A 17,680-nucleotide genomic window follows, 5' to 3' on the forward strand; every position below is an offset into this window, starting at 1 on the left:
TCTCCACCACCACCACCATTAGCACCAACACTGCCCCAACATCATTACTCACACCAACACCAAAGACAAAGATCCCCCGTGTAGCCTTAACGGACTGTAGGAGCAAGTGCTGTTAGCGAGCACCTATTAGGGCCGGCACGGTACACGAGGGGGTGGGTGGCCAACACCACGCCCGGCCGCCTTCGTCTCGCAGTGGCGATGTTTACGCAGCGCTTCGCGCATCCACCACCCTCGCCGCCCTCTCTGCCCGTTGTTGACTTTGTCTGCGAGCGGCCTCCGCGCTTTGATGTGGGGGTAGCTGAATAATAGAGCCACGTGGTCGGGGTAGTCGGGGAGTGGGGGCATGGGGGAGGAGAGAGGGGGTGGGGGAGGAGAGGGTTGAGGAGAGGGGGGAGTGGAAGAGAGGGGGAGGGGGGGGAGGAGGAGGAAAGGGGGAGTGGGGGGAGGAGAGGGAGTGGTGGAGAGGAGGGGAGAAGGGGGGAGTGGAAGAGAAGCGGAGGAGAGGGGGGAGTAAGGAGAGGTGGTGGTGATGATGTTCACCACCTAAGCATGGCACAAGCGTCGTGGTGATGGGGGGAGTGAACGGCGATTGCTGTTGTTGGTGGTGTTCGTGAAGTTGAGTTCCTTCCCACCGTACGTAGCCATGATAATTTCAGTTCTCAGTTTCATTTACTTGGTATAGCCCTGTGAGCCATTCGGCTCTTGAATTGGGTGCAACCGCAACAAACAAAAAACTAAAACATGAACAAGAAAAACTGATGACAGCTTCCCTGGCTTCCACCGATGGAAAGTCAGTCGCAGATGTTTCTAATCTGGGTTTGTCTTCGGGTTTATTGACTTGTGATTACAGCGCCCTAGAGATGACCAATTTGCAAGGCGCTTTATGAAACCGAGTAAATTATTGTTAATGTTGATGCGGATAAGTAGAGTGACGCTCATAATTGATGACACAATGTAACACAGTTTTTGTTCCTGGGTAGTAAGTGTTTTTTCGTAATTGCTTATGCCTTAAAAGTACAGAAAATGTCTATTATTCCCCCAAAACTTTGCTTTTGTGACCAGGACAGTGATATTTTAAATTGACCTATTTTCAATGAGAAAATGGGCGAATTTGTGTGTATTCGTTCACAAAAGGTCAGAAAAAACAACATATGAATCAAAATTTATATATATTTATACTAAAGTAATACAAAATTACTACAAAAGATTTAGAAGTGAGTAGTTTTTCGAGATTTACGATTATACTGTAAATCACTTTCACGAATCAGCCCCCAAATGTAGTCTCCCATAATGTTCTCGTTATACCGTTCTTGGTAGCGGCGTTCAAAGTCCAGTATATCCTGGTGGAAGCGCTCGCCTTGCTCCACTGAGTACGCTCCCATGTTCTTGAATTTATCAAGATGAGCATCAAGGATATTGACTTTGAGGGACATCCTACAGCCCATTGTGCCGTAGTGCTTCACCAGAGTCTCAACAAGCTCTACTCAGTTTTCGACCTTGTGATTGCCCAGGAATCCACGAACCACTGCGACAAAGCTGTTCCAAGCCGCTTTATCCTCGCTAGTGAGCTTCTTGAGGAATTCGTTGCACTCCAGGATCTTCTTTATCTGTAGTCCGACAAAGACACCGGCTTTGACCTTTGCCTGAGACAGTTTAGGGAATAAGTCTTGAATGTACTTGAAGGCTGCCGACTCCTTAATCTACAGCTCTGACAAATTGTTTCATAAGGCCCAATTTGATGTGCAGTGGTGGCATCAGCACCTTCCGGGGGTCCACCAGTGGCTCCCACTTGACATTGTTCCTCCCCACAGAGAACTCAGTTCGCTGTGGCCAGTTCCACCTGTGGTAGTGTGCCTTGGTGTCCCTGCTGTCCCAAAGGCAAAGATAGCAGGGGAACTTGGAAAAACCACCTTGGAGATCCACCAGGAATGCTACCATTTTGAAGTATCAGATGGTCTCCCAGCCGTACTCATCATACTTCAAGGCGTCCAGCAAGGTCTTGATGCCGTTGTAATCATCTTTGAGGTGCACCGAGTGAGCCAGGGGAAGAGACGGGTACTTGTTACCATTATGGAGCAGCACGACTTTGAGGCTCCTGGATGAGCTGTCAATGAAGAGGCGTCACGCATTCTGGTTACAGACGATTCCGATTGCCTCGAACAGACTGGTCACATTGTGGCAGAAGCAGAGCCCATCTTGACGGGTGAAGAAGCTGCAAAAAGGTTGGTGACGCTTCCTCTGATCTGCGACTTGCACACTTTCATCCAACAAGTTCCACTGCTTGAGCCTCGACGTCAAAAGCTCGGCATTGGACTTGGTGAGACCAAGGCCTCTGATCAAGTCGTTGAGGTCTTTTTGGTTGGGGTAGTATGGGTTTCTCTCCTCAGCTCCACCTCTAAAATTGTCATCTGGATCTACGTCTTCCTCGCTCTCTGACTTGCTGCTCTCTTATAAAGACGGCTGCTCTCTCTCCGGAGGAGTGGGTACGGGGAGCTCATGGAAGTGTGGCACCGGGGCGATGGATGAAGGAAGGTCCAGATACGTGATAGCGGGTGCATTCTTGCCAGTCCGACGTTTGGAAGGGTCCACCATGCAGAAGTAGCAGTTGCTTGAGTGGTCAGTGGGTTCCCACCAAATTACTTGGATAGCGAACTTCATGGCTCTTTTCCCCTCTGTACCATCCTAAAAAAATACATTTATTTCACCCATTACTAATGTGTCAGAGATTCTCGCAACATTTTTCATATAAGATATATTTTTTTCAATAACATTGAAAATTGTAAAACATTTTAAAATAAAAATGTTTTACAATTTTATATAGTTTAACAAATTAAATAACATAAAATTCCGAGAAACATTGTCCATCTTACCTTCCAGAGTTGTTTTACATTGCTCGCACGTGAAATGAGGTGCCCAGGGTTTGTCTTGATCCTCGACAGGCATGCCGAAATATCCCTTGTAGGCCTCACACATCTTAGCAGAATCTTCCACAGAGTACTGTGTCGCTCTTGTCTTGACAAATTGGCCGTAGACAATAGCAAAATGCATCTGCCGGATGCTTGCAGCTTCTTGATGCCATCTCAGAAAAATGCAGATATGTATCCACTTAGGCAGCTGGAACTAAACTGAACTGGTGGGCTCAATGCCCCTGTATTTATACTACTATTTATATTACTGGAAAGTTCTAGAATGTTCTAGAAGTTACTCCAAGTTTACTCAGCACTGAATCTATTTGGAATGTTCTGGAAAATAGGTAAATTTCAAAAGATCACTGTCCTGGTCACAAAAGCAAAGTTTGTGGGGAACAATAGCCATTTTCTGTACTTTTGAGGCATAAGCAATTCGGAAATAACACTTACTACCCAGGAATAAAACAAATTGTAATTAAAGTGGTAGTTTATGATGGGGCGGTGGGCCTGCAGCAGCAGCAGCAGCTTCGCGTTCCGTGAAGGCAGCGCCTCGTGCTCACCACTGCGGTGGCATTGCCCGTGAACGTTCGAGAAGGAAAGAGGAGATCTCGCGGCGTCTCCGCGTGACTCGGGGGCGAGACGACACCGGCACCACGGTCACGAAGTTTTCAAACTTTGAAGAATCTACACCGCAGGGTAGTCGGTTGGGAAGCCACGCCCACACGAAATCGTCGCCCCCCCACCCCCCGAATGCTAAAACATGGCAGGAATCCTCTTACCAAAGTCTTTTGGACACAGTGAGGATTTCCTGGGTCATGACGATGATGGGTACATACACACATGCCCCCATCAGGAATACAACAACCGCCTATTTGCCACTAAGTTGCAGTGACGTGATAATGGAGCTTGTGCCAGGCTATGTGCACGTTAAGGCCATGTGAAGTGTCGAACGCCCGCTAGCAGGAGGTCCCGGGACAGATCCAGGTGCCATGTTTTGCCTGACTGAGACGACTGGCTGATGCACCACTTGTGCCTTCTACTGTACCAACTTGCTGTGCTTTATCCACCAGGCGTGCCGCTCATTGTTGTGAGCGTTGCTCCTCTGCCTTCCGTAGTTGTTGGAGGGCGACTGCCTCCAACTGCCTAGTAGCAGCAGCAGCGTCCTTCACGAGCCTCCTCCACAGAGGCCGATCTTGACATCGTTGGTACCAGTCATCGGCAAGTCCACTCAGTTCCACATCCTCCTGTACCACATCACTCCATCTCTTCTTTAGCCCGTGCCGCGCCCGTTTAGCCCCCTCACAGCTTAACGTGACTTTACCTAAGAGTATGGATCCTTGCAGGCACGAAAGCTTCAAATCTAAATTTCAATGGTACAGTATATTTATTCTAGTAGTGGTATTCCAAACTCCCAGGGTGGTGTATTATCATCTTGTGCTAATTCCAAGCTTTGTCAGTGGTGCGTTTCATGCTCATTTCCTTTGTCAGGGCGTTTGCTGTTTGCCCCCTCACACCTTAAAGGGAGGCGACCAGCGCTTGGCTTTCTTCACTCCAACGCTGTCCGCTGGACAGGTTGGTCCCTTCACCTGATGAAGGCCGCTTGTGTTGTGGCCGAAACGTCGTGATTTTTGTTATTTTATTTTTTACCTACGTGACTTTACCGAATAGAACCAAAGAGTATGGATCCTTGCAGTCACGAAAGCTTCAAATCTAGAATCGAACAAAAGCTAAATTTTGATTTAAAGCTTTCATGACTGCAGTAATTCATATTCTTAGTTCTTTCAGTAAAGTCACGTTGAAGGGAAACAACAAAATAATAATATATATATAAAACAATAAAAATTCTCACGACGTTTCGACCGTTTGTGTTATGGTCGAAACGTCGTGAGAATTTTTATTGTTTCATATATATTTTATTATTTTGTTGTTTCCCTTCAACGTGACTTTACCGAAAGAACTAAGAATACGAACAAAAGCTGTTTAGGCTTGCGGTGGCTGGGCATGCGGGCTACATGACCCAGCCAACGCAGCCTTGCCTGTCGGAGGAGCTCACTGATGGGACTGTGTCCAGATCTTTCAAGGATTTGTGAGCTCTTCACATGGATCGTAGGCAGGCCAGCCTGAATGTTTTTTTTTACCGGCGAAGATGTTCCATTAGGGGGGTCCACGTTTTGCAAGCATAGCCCCCATCAGGAACACACACAGCTGCCATCAAGAACACACACAGCCCCCATAAAGAACACACACACAACGTTCATCAGGAACACACACACACAGCCCTCATCAGGAACACACACACACAACCCCCATCAGGAACACACACACACACAACCCCCATCAGGAACACACACACACACAGCCCTCATCAGGAACACACACACACACAGCCCCCATCAGGAACACACACACACAGCCCCCATCAGGAACACACACACACAGCCCCCATCAGGAACACACACACACAACCCCCATCAGGAACACACACACACACAGCCCCCATCACGAACACAAACACAACCCCCATCAGGAACACACACACACACAACCCCCATCAGGAACACACACACACACAGCCCCCATCAGGAACACACACACAACCCCCATCAGGAACACACACACACACACAATCCCCATCAGGAATACACACACACAACCCCCATCAGGAACACACACACGGTGTGGGATTTGCCCCGATCCTCGCACCCCCCGCCTCTGGACGGCCCTGTCTGAGTGTGACCCCAATTGAGTAATTCGCGGATGATTCTTAGCATTGGGATGGTTGGTCGATACCAGTTATGCTGTGTTTCAGCTATGTATGTATGTTGAACTTCTTTCGCATCGTACATGGCTAACTGTGCTAATCGGAGGTGAGGTGGGGAGGGGGAAGGACAACAAAATAAACACAACATGCAATTCAGACGAATGAGTTTTCAGCCCCAGCTCCAGAGCGTTCCAGACGGCCGCTCAGCAGCGCACCTGAAAGCGCTGGGTGATGCGGTGACCGTCTTTGTCTGATGGCCAGCCAGAAGTCGCTGCTGCGAGGATGAGCGGAGTGTCACGTGATGATGGTGTGTGCTCCTTGACGAGATCACCGAGGTGTCGTGGTTCATCTGTGGCGAGCACTTTGTGTGTAATGAGTGAAACTTCATCATTTATTCGTTCAGCAATCTCAAGTCAATGCAGCTCAGCGAGCACTGGGAAGAAACGGTCGGATCATGCAGTAGCCGTCACGACATGTGCCAGAGAATTTATACCCTGCAGCTTGGTAATGTTTTTTTCCAGACGTCCCGTAGAGCAGTGAGTTGCAATAATTGAGCATTGTCGGTACTATGCTACATGCCACTGTGTCGGCTATGCCACGACTAAATAGTGGTCGAATGTGTCGTAGAGTCCAGATATGAAAATGGAATGACATGACTGAATTTTGCACGTGGTCATCAAACAACATTCCGGTCGAGTTTGGCACTAATGCTCTTTTGATGAGAAGAAAACTGAATCCTGGAGTCTGCGGCCACCATACCTAATCCTCCCACAAATGTTTTCACCTGAGCCTGAGTTACAACCAGCTGAACCTCCAATTATTAGCAGCATTTCATGTCTTGAAAACCACCGCTCGTGTGCAATCTTCGAGGTTACCAAGGCTCTCCATACCTAACTTTGACTTCACTGCGGTGTACAATTGTGTATCAGCATATTGATGGAACTGGATGTCATGCGATGAGATGACATCAGCGATCGGGGAGATGTATGTTGAAAACAAGAACGTCCCGAGGACGGACCCTTGTGGCGCGCCAACTAGGCACGGCATAGACGATGACCGTTCGTGACCCAACTTGAAGAGCTGCGATCGACCACATAGGGACGACTCAATCCACCCCAGTGCCGTACCCGATACACTGAACCTTGACCTTAGCCGCCCGTTGAGTGTCTCGCGGTCGATGGTGTCGAAGGCGGCTGAGAAATCGAGGGCAACCAACACTGCGGCGCACCGGCCACCCGTGATCTTGTCCAGGTCATCGGTGAGCTACGTTACAAGGGAGCCTGGGTCGGGAATCGAACCTAGGTACACTTCTCGGTGTGGGTCGCGAGCGTCGCCACTGCGTACGTATCGCTGTGCAGGATCTGACTTGCACGTGTCGTGGGGTGAGCGTGAGACACCTGCAGCCACTAGAGGGCGCCACACTCACCCTAGTAAAACAATTCTGGAAATCGAGACGAGGCCACACTTGCCACGTGGCGTCCCCATTGCATTTCATTCCGTGACCGGGCTGCGCGGTGAGCAGCGAACCACCGCGCTGCCCCAGGGAACAACGCCCATGCGAATGCGACGAGGAAGAAAGCACTCTCAATCTCTCCCTCCGTGCGCCAAGCCGAGAATGCCGCACGTCAATCGAGCAAACATTTTAATCTTCACAATAGGAATTTAACACATTTATGATTTAACCAAAAAACACACAAATACTCTGCTAATGTGAGCAGGGTTATTTTTTTTTCTGTGTCGTCTCAGCCTGGTGAGTGGACTGAAGCGGCGGATGCGACCTTTCTCTGTCTGAACGCCGCGACTTTACCAACGCAGCAAGCCAACTAGCGGGAGAAGCATCAGAGAGGCAGCAGAGAGACCCGTCGAGTGAAGGGAGGTGGCGGAACCCTTGGTGGTGGCCCGGGGGGTGGTTGACGCGGTTGTTTTCACTGTGTGAAGGGAGGTGGCGGAACCCTTGGTGGTGGCCCGGGGGGTGGTTGACGCGGTTGTTTTCACTGTGTGAAGGGAGGTGGCGGAACCCTTGGTGGTGGCCCGGGGGGTGGTTGACGCGGTTGTTTTCACTGTGTGAAGGGAGGTGGCGGAACCCTTGGTGGTGGCCCGGGGGGTGGTTGACGCGGTTGTTTTCACTGTGTGAAGGGAGGTGGCGGAACTCTTGGTGGTGGCCCGGGGGGTGGTTGACGCGGTTGTTTTCACTGTGTGAAGGGAGCTGGCGGAACCCTTGGTGGTGGTTGACGCGGCTGCTGCCGTGCCGCTGTTTTGGCGAGTGTAGAGGTAGGGGGACTCCTGCAACAAGAAGAAGGCCCCAAACGGGGAAGACAAAGCATGCACATGCACGGCCTCCGTGACGATTGGTTATGCACCGCCTTTGTCCCTGGGAAAGTATTTACTCAGCGGTGACAACAACAATAACGACAAAAACGACAACAACGATGACAACTATGACGACAACAACAAATATTTATTTGAGAGCAATGCACATCCTTTGAGAGTACACTCACCGACTGACCCACACACTGACTCACTCACTCACCTACTCACTCACCCACTCATCTATCCACTCCTCCAACCACTCATTCACCTACCAACTCACTCACCCGTGTACCTAATGCAACTTTAATCAGCTAGCTGAGACCAGACCACTATGGGTTTGAATGGGGTCCTGGGTGTACACCCACCACCAGAGTGGAAGAATGGCAGGCGCATCTTACAGATGACAAGTCAATGGTCAGTGGGCAGATAGTCCAGCAGATGTTCTTGCTTGGACCCGGCATGCATCCATGATGTTGTGTGGATGCGCCAATGCCGGAACAGCTTGTTGGTAATTACAAGCCCATGGGTTGCACAAAAGTCTAGCAGCCTCCTTCCTACCTTTGTTATTGAGCTGATCTGGCTCATGCCTTCCAATCACTCCAGACCAGGTGCCATCATCATGACCAAGTTGGGCATTAAAGTCACCCAACAGGATGACTCTATCCCGAGGGGCCACTTTAGCTAGCACCTGTGACAGATCATAGGAGGCATCTGACTCATCGGCTTTGCCTGCATCCCTCCACGGATGTTCATCTTCGGTGGGGGCATAAGTAACCACGACCACCACTTCTCACCTCTGGTTGATGGGAAGGTGAGCCCAAAGTAGCCTGGGGCTTACAGCTTCCCACACCTCACTGCCACGCTCCCACACCCTCTTCATTCTTTTGTTCAGAAGAAGAGCCACACCCTGTTGTTTGGCAGTCTCCTGCCCCGAGTAGAGGACTGTCCACCCCTCATGGTGGCAAGAGTCAGAACCGGTCCTCCGGACTTCATGAATATCACAGAGATCCAGGCATTACCGGTCCAGCTCCCGACAGAGGAGTGGCAGCCTCTCCTCCGCTGTAAGCATTCGAACATTCCACATGGCCACTAGCAGTGGCTTTTTGCTGTTTGTGGAGGAGCGCCGAGGGTAAAGATTAAATCTCCTGGCTCCGCCAAATGGGGTTTGGCCAGGAGACGTTGTAGACGCCTGTCACCCCGGGGCCTCCTGCACAAGCTTTGTTGGATTTATTTTCGTGGTTTAGTAGTAATTTATTTGAAGCCTCTCGCACCCGTCCAGAGCCCCCTTTGGCCGCTGTAGTGGCTACAAACGCCATGAGGAGAATGGCCAATCAAAATTGTCCCTCCCCCCATGGCACTGCTCACCACAGCGTTAACGTCTGTCACCACACATCTACCCACTCACTCACTCGCCCACTCACCCACCTACTTGTCTACCCACTGACTCACCCTCAAAGTGCACCTATCCTGGCACAAGCAGTGTGCGGTGTGTCAGTGCCTCACCTCGCTGGGGCACACGAGTTGAGGAGGGGGGTGAATGAGTTCTGGCAGCACCGTTTTGGCTCCTTCTGGCTCCATCTTGGCGCGGGGGGGAAGGGAGATGGAGAGGGGGGAGGAGGTGGAGGAGAGGGGGGAGGGAGAGGAGAGGGGGTGGATGAGAGGGGGAGGAGAGAGGGAAGGAGAATGGGAGGGGGGGGCAGTAAGAGGGGAAGAAAGATGAAGGCTTCAATTGAGGATCACGTGATGTCCTATTGATAATGTCGATGCTGATGGTGGATAATTATTATTATCGTGATAATAATGTTGATGCTGCGCATAATTCCAGTGATGATGATGCTGATGATGATGATAATGATGATTATGCTCATAATGCCGGAGATGATGCTCATGATGATTCCGATCATGATGCTGGTGATGCTGATGGTGCTGATGATGCTGCTAGATATGCTAATGATGCTGCTGACGATGCTGATGATGATGCAGATGAGGGTGCTGATGATGCTACACCATGTTGTTCCACAGCATGCTGGTGAACGTCTCGTGGCCCTTCGTGGCGAAGTGGAAGCAGTCGACCGCAAAGAAGCTGCCATCGACCTTGCCGTCCTGCGGGCACGGGAACATCGTCACCACCATCGTCATCACCATCGTCATCACCATCCTCATCGTCACCACCATCGTCATCATCACCACCTTAGTTATCATCACCACCATCGTCATCATCATCATCGTCGTCATCGTCAGCATCATCATGATCACCACCATCGTCACCATCATCATTGTGATCATCATCAGGATCACCATCATCACCATCGTCATCATTATTGTCCTCATCAACATTGTCGTCATCATCCATTCAATCATCATCGTTGTCATCGTCATGGTCACCATCATCATCACATCCTCATCATTCCCATCATCACTGTGGTGAGTGCGTGGGACTGGGGGAGCGAGCATCAAGGAGCGTTTATGTGAACCGCTGATGAGGCTCCATGAGGTCAACTTGGAATAGACTGAGAGAACGCAGTGCGGTGTATAAACACTGGGGAGACAAAGGCGGCCAGGGATGGTGCTGGTAACACCGCCCTTCAAGTGAGCCGTGTTGGCCTTCATAGGTGCTACTCGCTAACAGCACTTGGCCCAGCAGCCTTTGCAGGCTACACGGGTGGAAGGGTGTCTCTGATGCAGGGCTGTGTTACCGGCAGGGTGTCCCTGATGCAGGGCTGTGTTACCGGCATGGTGGGTGGCAGGGTGTCTCTGATGCAGGGCTGTGTTACCGGCAGGGTGTCTCTGATGCAGGGCTGTGTTACCGGCAGGGTGGGTGGCAGGGTGTCCCTGATGCAGGGCTGCAGGGTGACGGTGAAGGAGTCGTTGTGGTCGTATCGTCCCGAGGCCAGCAGCGTCTCCAGCCCCCTCTGTGGGGGTTTGGGTTACAGGGGCCGTGCGTGTAGTCGTGTTACCCGTGCACCCCCCTTTGTCACTCCACTTCTGTGGAGAGTTTGACCATACTTCACCGCCCCGGTCGGTGCCGGTTTGGCGACGGCGAGAGGACCGGGGATGCCGCTCGGCATCCTCAGCCACGGCCACGAATCAGAGCGAGGTCGCCAGGCTCGTGACGCAATGCGCTAACCGCTGCACCGCCGCTCCACGTGTCTGCATTGGGGCACCACGGTGGCTATGAGATGTTAACTTCCTCGCCCGGTATGCAGGAGGTCGTGGGTTTGATCCCAACGCTGAGGCCTGCTGTTGTATATTTGGAGTTTGTGCGTGTGTCTTTCTCTCTCCCCTTGGTGGCGTGGATTTTTCCGCGGGTCCTCTGGGCTTTCCCTCCACAATAAGAAAGAACGTCACGTCGTTCAGAGTGTTTGGCTGCTGCTATAAATGTTCACACGACGAGAAGCCGCCGCTTCGTTGAGCCGTCACGTGATGAGCAGGTCGCTTCTGAGAAAGATCTCCACAGCTCAGTGGGCCTTAACTGGTAAAATAAAACAGATATCTTTAAAGTTTAGTTTTGCATTCATAACAAGGCGCTTCCAGAAGATTCAGTGAGCGAATCAGCGTTTGGAACCCGGCACTACAATGGCCTAGAGTGGCGCAGGAGCTCTGACACTGCCGTTATGAACCCCCTGGGAGAGAGATAGAAGCCAAGAGCCAGGGCTCGAACCCAGGCACTGGAGGTCTCTGGCTAAGAGTCACCTACACGACATTTATGAATTCCCGAGCCGTCTCCATCCCCCACTCACTGCTGTTGTTTGTGTTGTTCTTTGTGTTGGTGTTTGTTGTTGTTTGTGGTGTCATTGTACGTCTTGTTGTTGTTTGTTTTATTGTTTTGTTTGTAGTGTTGTTGACGACCTGGTAATCCTTGTTCAGCTGTTCCAGCTCCTCCAGCGCCGCGGGGCTTGACGGCGTCAGCACGCAAGAACAGAAGATCCTGCAGGATCACACGGAACAGCCCGGTCAGCTGGTGCCTACCGAAGCCCCAGATGGTTCCACAAGGAACAACCCGGTCAGCTGGTGCCTACCGAAGCCCCAGATGACGGCATCAGCATGCAAGAACAGAAGATCCTGCAGGATCACACGGAACAGCCCGGTCAGCTGGTGCCTACCAAAGCCCCAGATGGTTCCACAAGGAACAGCCCGGTCAGCTGGTGCCTACCGAAGCCCCAGATGACGGCATCAGCATGCAAGAACAGAAGATCCTGCAGGATCACATGGAACAGCCCGGTCAGCTGTTGCCTACCGAAGCTCCAGATGGTTCCACAAGGAACAGTCCGGTCAGCTGGTGCCTAGCAAAGCCCCAGCTGGTTCCACAGGGAACAACCCGGTCAGCTGATGCCTAGCAAAGCCCCAGCTGGTTCCACAGGGAACAGCCCGGTCAGCTGGTGCCTAGCGAAGCCCCAGCTGGTTCCACAGGGAACAGCCCGGTCAGCTGGTGCCTAGCGAAGCCCCAGCTGGTTCCACAGGGAACAGCCCGGTCAGCTGATGCCTAGCAAAGCCCCAGATGGTTCCACAGGGAACAACCCGGTCAGCTGATGCCTAGCGAAGCCCCAGCTGGTTCCACAGGGAACAGCCCGGTCAGCTGATGCCTAGCAAAGCCCCAGATGGTTCCACAGGGAACAACCCGGTCAGCTGATGCCTAGCAAAGCCCCAGATGGTTCCACAGGGAACAACCCGGTCAGCTGATGCCAATGGAGGTGCCAACCGGCTCCACACAGCGCAGGCAGCCGCCGTGGCCGTCTCCCCGGTGGGCACCTCTGCTTCCGCCGATGCATCGAGTCATCATTCACAGCTGAGCTGACCTAGGAGAGAGCCTGGGAGAGGTTCCCCGTGGTGCGTAACCGTCGCCGCCGAGGATGAACGTCGGTGAAGCGACACGACACCTATTATTGCGCGCGGTAAAACTGCAGGCGAGTGGTAATCCGGCCAGAAGAGTTTCTCCGTAGTCCTACAACGGGGGGATGTGGTGGCCAACCCTGCGAGCGGGCGACCGCAGGGGAGGGGCGGCCGCGCGGAGTCGCTCACTTGTTGAGATTGCACAGCAGGCCGGGCTTGCTGACGTTGCGTAGGGGCAACACTTGCATCACCTGCACCAGGTTCATGAACACTCGGGGGACCTGGGGGAGGGAGTGCGGGAAGATACAACACCATCATCAATAAAACAATTAAGGTGAATAAAAAACACCACGTTCTTTAGTGATTATTTATTTCATTTCCCACTTACCTGACTCCATCTTTTCATTGCGGTCAGTTGCAATTCCCTCTGCTCAGTGGGTGTACAGCCGCTGAAATGGTCTCTGTTTATATTCTACCAGGTGAGGCTCTGCCGGGAGAAGGTGGTACAGCAAAGTGTAGACTAATCTCCATCTGTTCCACACTCCCTTCTACCCGTGAGTGGGAGCAGAGCTACAAACTAAACTTTTTTTTACTTTACCAAGTTTAAGGCCCAACTGAGCTGCGTAGCTCTTTTGCAGAAGGGACCTGGCCATCACAAATGATAGCTTAACAAAGTGGCTCATCATCGCGTGGAAATTTACAGCAGTGGCCAAAAAAAAGCGTGGCGTTGATTCTAAACGCGGAGGGAAAAACCAGAGGACCCTGAGAAAATCCACACGTCCACGGGGAGAGAGAGAGAGACACGCAAACTACAAATAGAGTGAGGGAAAAAAGTATTTGATCCCCTGCTGATTTTGTATCTTTGCCCACTGACAAAGAAATGATCAGTCTATAATTTTAATGGTAGGTTTATTTGAACAATGACAGACAGAATAACAACAAAAAAATCCAGAAAAACGCATGTCATAAAAGGTTATAAATTGATTTGCATTTTAATGAGGGAAATAAGTATTTGACCCCCTCTCAATCAGAAAGATTTCTGGCTCCCAGGTGTCTTTTATACAGGTAACGAGCTGAGATTATGAGCACACTCTTAAAGGGAGTGCTCCTAATCTCAGCTTGTTACCTGTATAAAAGACACCTGTCCACAGAAGCAATCAATCAATCAGATTCCAAACCCTCCACGATGGCCAAGACCAAAGAGCTCTCCAAGGATGTCAGGGACAAGATTGTAGACCTACACAAGGCTGGAATGGGCTACAAGACCATTGCCAAGCAGCTTGGTGAGAAGGTGACAACAGTTGGTGCGATTATTCGCAAATGGAAAAAACACAAAAGAACTGTCAATCTCCCTCGGCCTGGGGCTCCATGCAAGATCTCACCTCGTGGAGTTGCAATGATCATGAGAACGGTGAGGAATCAGCCCAGAAATACACGGGAGGATCTTGTCAATGATCTCAAGGCAGCTGTGATCATAGTCACCAAGAAAACAATTGGTAACACACTACGCCGTGAAGGACTGAAATCCTGCAGCGCCCGCAAGGTCCCCCTGCTCAAGAAAGCACATATACATGCCCGTCTGAAGTTTGCCAATGAACATCTGAATGATTCAAAGGACAACTGGGTGAAAATGTTGTGGTCAGATGAGACCAAAATGAAGCTCTTTGGCATCAACTAAACTCGCCGTGTTTGGAGGAGGAAGAATGCTGCCTATGACCCCAAGAACACCATCCCCACCGTCAAACATGGAGGTGGAAACATTAGCTTTGGGGGTGTTTTTCTGCTAAGGGGACAGGACAACTTCACCGCATCAAAGGGACGATGGACGGGGCCATGTACCGTCAAATCTTGGGTGAGAACCTCCTTCCCTCAGCCATGACATTGAAAATGGGTCGTGGATAGGTATTCCAGCATGACAATGACCCAAAACACACGGCCAAGGCAACAAAGGAGTGGCTCAAGAAGAAGCACATTAAGGTCCTGGAGTGGCCTAGCCAGTCTCCAGACCTTAATTCCATAGAAAATCTGTGGAGGGAGCTGAAGGTTCGAGTTGCCAAACGTCAGCCTCGAAACCTTAATGACTTGGAGATCTGCAAAGAGGAGTGGGACAAAATCCCTCCTGAGATGTGTACAAACCTGGTGGCCAACTACAAGAAACGTCTGACCTCTATGATTGCCAACAAGGGTTTTGCCACCAAGTACTAAGTCATGTTTTGCAGAGAGGTCAAATACTTATTTCCCTCATTAAAATGCAAATCAATTTATAACATTTTTGACATGCGTTTTTCTGGATTTTGTTGTTGTTATTCTGTCTCTCACTGTTAAAATAAACCTACCATTAAAATTATAGACTGATCATTTCTTTGGCAGTGGGCAAACGTACAAAATCAGCAGGGGATCAAATACTTTTTTCCCTCACTGTATAGAGCGACCTCCTGCATACCAGGCGAGGTAGTGAGGTTGTGTGGTCAGTTTCTTTCGTCATTCCTGTTGCTGCGTGCCCCCTGTACCGGTTCCCATTCCACTGTAATGTGAACCGATGCCCACTTTATTGAGGGCGAAATTGGCAATTAAAATTAAGATTCATTAATCGTCAGCATCGCCCCCAACACGGGAGAATCCAACTCCTTTAAATCCCGTCCACATGGAGGTCTCTGACCTCTGGAATGGCCTCGTGACGTTTGGAATCGAAACTCTCACCACTCTCCTTGTCCTACCTTTCATCACTGACTACGCCGCTACATCACCATCATCAGCATCGCAGCAGCAGCATACCAAACGTACAGAGATTTAGCCAATGGTGGTCGGTCTAAACCACACCAGGGCCACATGCTCAGCTCTGGAGCTGGTTGTGTGGGCAAGGCTGGGAGTGTGACCCACGTGCTGCTTGATGTAGTCGATGGTGGCGGTAATGTTGCCCACGTAGTCCTCCTGTGAGTGACCCTGGGCACACGGGGACAAACAGACACGGGCTTACCTGGACACGCCAGCAACATGTCAACGTCACTCCAACACCACCACCACCGTCACGCCAACAACACCCCACTGCCATGCCAACACCACCCTCGTGACGCCAGCACCACCACCACCACCACCGTCACGCCAACACCAAAGACAAAGATCCCTTAACAGACTCTTGTCTGTATGCTGAACTTCTTTCACACCGTATGCAGCCAACCGCGCTAATCGCACTAACCACTCCCTAACACCACCACCACCGTCAGTTATATCGTCACCACAAACACCACCACACCACCCACATCTCTTGTCTGTCAGTACCTCCTCTAACACTCTCATAGTGGGGAGTGGTGGCGCAGCGGCTAAAGTGCTGTGCTACTAAACTGACGACATCACCAGTGGCGATTATCTGAATTATTCCTGGGCCTCCCCTCGGTCGACAGCCTCAAATGAGTACCCGGTGCTATCTGTGAACATCGCCACTGGGGAGACAAAGGTGGCCGGGCGTTGTTGCAGGGCCACCCACCCCCTTGTGTGCTGTGCCGGCCATCATAGGTGCTGCTCGCTCACAGCACTTGCCCCGCAAAAGTCTCTTAAGGCTACGCAGGGGATATTGTCTTTGTCTAACATTCCCACCAGCGTTCCCCATTGGGTGGAAGCCGGAACTCACCCCCTTGCAGGAGTCACACAGATCGTTGCCACCAATGAAGAGCGTGAGCAGCTTCCAGTCATTCTGAAAATCAACTCGCTGGGCGGGGGTCACAGGAGGTCACGGAAGATCACAAGTCAAAGGGTGCGGGGGTCGCTGAAGGTCAAAGGTCAGAGGCACAGTAGACGCGCGTGAACTCAGCTTGGCAAATCCAAGGGTTTCACTCAGCTTGCAACGACAACAAAAAGACAAAACGAGCGCTAAAAGGATTCGGCCCTCCCCCCCCCTCTTGGTGACTGCATCACACGTGGTGACTGCATCACACGTGGTGACGGCATCACACGTGGTGACGGCATCACACGTGGTGACTGCATCACACGTGGTGACTGCATCACACGTGGTGACGGCATCACACGTGGTGACGGCATCACACGTGGTGACGGCATCACACGTGATGACGGCATCTCGCGTGGGGACGTCATCACGTGTGGTGACGTCACTCAAGCCTTTCACGTTCCAAGGACGTACGTATGCGTCATTGGAAGGGGATCGACTCGGCATCGAATGGGAAGTGAAAGGCCACGCGTGAGGGCAGGTGGCACGCGGCCACGCGTGAGGGCGCGTGCGGCGCAGGTCGGCGCCGGCTACCGTAGAGTTGCGGTCGTGTCGCTGCGGTTCCCTGCGGTAAGTACAACACAAAAACTGCAGCGGTCCGAGATTGAGCGGTGGACGCCCGGCGCCCTGCACCTTGCAGACGTCTCGGCAACGGGAAAGGGTTAAAATAAATCTAGTCACCGGTGTCGTCGTGGATAATATAAATCACGAAGTCAACGAGCGATGTCTCCTCCACGTGGAGTCCGTCTCCTCCGCGTCAAAGACACATTTATTTTGGACGTATTCCCATCAGCCCCCATGGCCACCAAGGAGTACACAGGTTCAGCAGCAGTGATTCAACACGGGCAAAACTCTTTGCCAGTTTAGACATTGCGTCTCGCTGGCAGGCTTGCTTTTATCTATTCGTTGACCTGCTCGGCAGTCGACACGCTCATTAGTCGACTCGCTCGGTAGTCGACCCGCTCGTTAGTCCACTTGTTAGTCGACCCGCTCATTAAGCGACCCACTCATTAGTCCACCCGCTCCTTAGTCGACTCACTCGTTAGTAGATCCGCTCGTTAGTTGACCCGCTCATTAGCTGACCCGCTCGTTAGTCGATCCGCTCATTAGTCCACTTGTTATTCAACGCGCTCGTTAATGGACCCACTG

The 17,680-nt window shown here is 51.4% G+C and overlaps 2 protein-coding genes across 4 annotated transcripts in view; one reads left to right on the top strand and one right to left on the bottom strand.

The window, feature by feature from the left end:
• LOC116953855 (isthmin-1-like) overlaps window positions 1-10,793 on the top strand; it is a 58,303-nt gene extending 47,510 nt beyond the window's left edge. Inside the window, exon 6 of the mRNA XM_032974123.2 lies at window positions 10,003-10,793. The gene's annotated coding sequence lies outside the window, so the exon portion shown is untranslated. The remainder of the gene's footprint in view (window positions 1-10,002) is intronic.
• LOC116953854 (phospholipase B1, membrane-associated-like) overlaps window positions 7,296-17,680 on the bottom strand; it is a 40,255-nt gene continuing 29,870 nt past the window's right edge. For all 3 annotated transcript variants that reach the window (XM_076051891.1, XM_076051890.1, XM_032974121.2), the window contains 8 exons: window positions 16,439-16,516; window positions 15,691-15,753; window positions 13,000-13,091; window positions 11,830-11,908; window positions 10,788-10,892; window positions 9,988-10,083; window positions 9,484-9,558; window positions 7,296-7,953 (listed from right to left, as the gene is read on the bottom strand). In XM_076051891.1, coding sequence (XP_075908006.1) covers window positions 7,474-7,953; window positions 9,484-9,558; window positions 9,988-10,083; window positions 10,788-10,892; window positions 11,830-11,908; window positions 13,000-13,091; window positions 15,691-15,753; window positions 16,439-16,516 — 1,068 coding nt within the window. In that variant the 3' untranslated portion in view covers window positions 7,296-7,473. The remainder of the gene's footprint in view (window positions 7,954-9,483; window positions 9,559-9,987; window positions 10,084-10,787; window positions 10,893-11,829; window positions 11,909-12,999; window positions 13,092-15,690; window positions 15,754-16,438; window positions 16,517-17,680) is intronic.

This window comes from Petromyzon marinus, chromosome 53, assembly GCF_048934315.1.
Source record: "Petromyzon marinus isolate PM22_M1 ecotype Great Lakes invasive population chromosome 53, UKy_Petmar_22M1.pri1.0, whole genome shotgun sequence".
Classification (NCBI taxonomy): Eukaryota; Metazoa; Chordata; class Hyperoartia; order Petromyzontiformes; family Petromyzontidae; genus Petromyzon; species Petromyzon marinus.